Here is a 3,578-nt window from a genome sequence, read left to right on the forward strand (position 1 = left end):
CGGACAGCCTAGTTGTGCGAGTTAGTTTTCCAACTTTCCTTTCATGCGTTAAGCATTGCGTTGCGTTTAAGCAAGTTGTGAGAATGCGTTGCGTTGAGATAACCATATAACATTAAACAATTAGTCACACAAATAACACACATAACACATAAAATGCATAAAAGTAAATCTGCGTTTTGCGTTGAGATTGCGTTTAGAGTGTGTTGCGATAGCGTTTAGTATAAACATGCGATGTAATATGCGATAAAATGCGTCTAAATAGTAAGCGTTGTAAACTGCGTTTAGATGCGATAACTGCGTTTTGATTAGGCAATGCGTTGTAAAATATAATTTAAAGTAGTTAACCCATATCGATAATTGGAATCTCGAGAGTACAAGTCAATTAAGCAAGAAATGATTGATAACAGTAATGACCCGAAAGGTCGGGTTGTTACACCAAGTGGCAGGTAGACCTTGGAGGGTGACATGGGAACAGTGCGCGAGTACACGTGGCAGGTTGGCACGCATGTGCACTGAAGACGCGTGCGCGTAGAAGCTTCCAACATTTATGACAGTGCGGTTACATTTCAGCAATTGAAACTAACGAGTCAACGGTTTTGACTGAGAATTAAATGACGAATTAAAGTGTATTGAAGACGTTTAATGCAATTTAATTCTCCCATTTAATTCGTTTTTCAGTTTCATCTCAACATCTGCAGTATAAATAGGAGGCTACCCAGCTGCAGAAGACACACCAAAACACATAGCTAAGACAATCTTCTCTCACTGAATACTTCTCCTCTTCTTCACGCAGCAAGGTACACCTTCAGGTTGGAGTCAAGACCGGTAGTGCAACTCCTTAGACTGTTGTATCCTGGAAACAAACGAGTTCTCCTGGGAGACTCGAAATTTGTTTTAACGGACCCGTGTCTAACACGATCCTCAACCAAGAACAGTTTTTCAGTTTATAATTCTGTTCTTAATTTTACATTTTTCAGTTGTAATTATATTTTACTTTTTAGTATCATTCTGTTCTTGTTCAGTAACTCAAGTTAATAAAAAAAATTATTTATTTTGCACGAACGGATTCCTACAGTCTTAAAACAAATTTTAAAACACCGTTCGTGTAGAATCACAAACATTTCTGTTGTGATTTTCAAACTAGTTTTTACTTCACAACAGGTTGCGTTTTAAAAAGATTTTTTTTTTGTTTTGATTCAAAGTAGCGACTTTGTCAAAACAGTTTCTGTTTCTTCTACTCCTTCTAACTGAGTTCTAAAAACTTATTGGCGTAGTCTTCAAAGTTGGACTTAGAAGCTGCACAGTGGTTTCAAAACTCTTTGCTTCTGTTTAGTTTGGATCAATAATAAATTAGCACATTTATTATTTCTAAACAGTTTTATTAACTTGGTTTTGTGGAATTTTTCAGAATGTCGACTGAAAATACCAACGTCAACATTGTTGTCGGTACCCCTGCCAACACTGTGGGAGCGTACAATGTGGCAAATCATGTTGAACGACCCGAGAAGTTCTCGGGTCTCCACTTCAAAAGGTGGCAATGAAAGATGTTCTTCTATTTGACCACCGTGAACCTTGCGAGGTTCTTGACTGAAACCGCTCCCCAACCTGCGGAAGGGGAGACCGACGCTCAAGCTCAGAGCGCGGTAGATGCTTGGAAGCATTCGGATTTTCAGATGTCGAGGCTATGTACTCAACGATCTCTCGGATGCACTGTATAATGTGTACTACAATATCAAGACTTCCAAAGAATTATGGGAGTCTTTGGATAAGAAGTACAAAATGGAGGATGCTGGCACAAAGAAATTTGTGGTAGCCCGTTTCTTGGACTACAAAATGGTTGATAACAAGACTGTTATGAACCTAGTCCAAGAGTTGCAGATTATACTTCATAACATCCACGCTAAGCGAATGGTACTTAGCGAGACTTTTTAAGTGGCGGCCATGATTGAGAAATTGCCTTCTTCGTAGGTAGAGTTCAAAAACTACCTAAAGCACAAGCAAAAGGAAATGTCTGTGGAGGAACTTATCATCCGTCTTCGTATCGAAGAGGATAATAGGGTGGCCTAAAAAGGCACTATTTTGCAAGCTTTGGCCAAGGCAAATATGGTAGAAATTGGGGAGTCCTCAAAGCGCAATAAGGGTAAACGGGGTAAGAAGGACAACAAGGGGAAAGCAAAGGTTAACAACCTTGGACCGAAAAAGGGGGCTGTGAAAAAGAAGCATGCGCCTTTCCAAGGTACTTGTTACAACTGTAACGAGACGGGGCACCGTGCTAACCAATGCAAGAAACCTAAGCATGAGCATGCACATATGGTTTATGAGGATGGTGTGCCTTTGATAGCAATGATAACCGAAGAAACGGCTATGATGAAGAAGTCAACGTGATGGGTGAAAACCCAAAAGGATGGTTCGTTGACACGGGTGCAACCCGCCATGTTTGCGGAGATAAGGCTCTTTTCTCAACATTCAAGGAAGCGACGGGTGAAGAAAAGCTTTATATGGGAAATAAAGCTACCGCAAGCATCAAGGGGGAAAGCACTGTCTTCCTGAAGATGACTTCTGGCAAGGAGCTTACCTTGACCAACGTGTTGTATGTCCTAGATATAAGGAAGAATCTCGTATCGGGATGGATGCTCAACAAGTTTGGATTTCGTCTAGTGTTGAATCGGACAATTTTGTTCCTTCTAGACGTGGTACATTTATCGGAAAGGGTTACGCCCTTAATGGAATGTTTAAAATGAATGTAATGGTTGTGAACCAAAACAAGAATATGTACGAAATTTCTACTTCTACTTTCATGATTGAGTCTTCTAATGTTTGGCATGGAAGAAAAGGACATGTAAATTTTAATTCATTACGACGTTTAATTAAATTAAATTTGATACCAACATTGCATATCGAGTCTGATCATAAATGCCAGACATGTGTAGAATCCAAACTTACGAGATCATCGTTTAAATCGGTTGAACGAATAACCGAACCCCTTGATTTAATTCTTACCGATGTATGTGATTTAAAAGCGGTTCCCTCACATGGAGGAAATAAGTACTTCATCACGTTTATTGATGATTATACTAAATATTGCTATGTGTATTTACTTAAAAGTAAAGACAAAGCAATAGAAAAGTTTATCTTTTACAAAAACGGAGTTGAGAATCAACTTAAAAAGAAGATAAAAGTTGTGAGAAGCGATCGAGGAGGTGAATATGTTGCACCTTTTGCGGATTTATGCGTAAAAAGTGGCATTATACATGAGTGTACACCTCCTTATTCCCCACAATAAAATGGGGTGGCGGAATGAAAGAACCGCACATTGAAAGAGATGATGAATGCCATGTTGATCAGTTCGGGAGTGAACCGAGAAATGTGGGGGAACGCCATTCTCTAGGCAAACTATCTTTTGAACAAGATACCTTTAAAAAATAGGGACGAAACTCCATATGAATTATGGAGAAAAAGGAAGCCTTCATACAAATACTTGAAAGTGTGGGGGTGCCTAGCAAGGGTGATTGTACCACCTCCTAAAGCTCTTAGGATAGGACCCAAAACGGTTGATTACATTTTCATAGGATATGTAC

The 3,578-nt window shown here is 39.4% G+C and overlaps 1 protein-coding gene across 1 annotated transcript; it reads left to right on the forward strand.

The window, feature by feature from the left end:
• The first annotated feature begins 2,103 nt into the window (after positions 1–2,103).
• Positions 2,104–2,741, forward strand: LOC110943541. The gene is made up of 2 exons (XM_022185282.1): positions 2,104–2,236; positions 2,323–2,741. The coding sequence occupies exons 1-2, from the start codon at positions 2,104–2,106 to the stop codon at positions 2,739–2,741; spliced, it is 552 nt and encodes a 183-aa protein (XP_022040974.1).
• Positions 2,742–3,578: the final 837 nt, after the last annotated feature.

Source organism: Helianthus annuus, chromosome 5 (assembly GCF_002127325.2).
Source record: "Helianthus annuus cultivar XRQ/B chromosome 5, HanXRQr2.0-SUNRISE, whole genome shotgun sequence".
NCBI lineage: Eukaryota > Viridiplantae > Streptophyta > Magnoliopsida > Asterales > Asteraceae > Helianthus > Helianthus annuus.

Coding starts and splice junctions, on each gene's coding strand:
- LOC110943541 (XM_022185282.1), top strand. CDS start 2,104: ATGGTAGAAATTGGGGAGTCCTCAAAGCGCAATAAGGGTAAACGGGGT. Junction 2,237..2,322: donor GAAGCATGCGCCTTTCCAAG/GTACTTGTTACA, acceptor ATGGTTTATGAG/GATGGTGTGCCTTTGATAGC.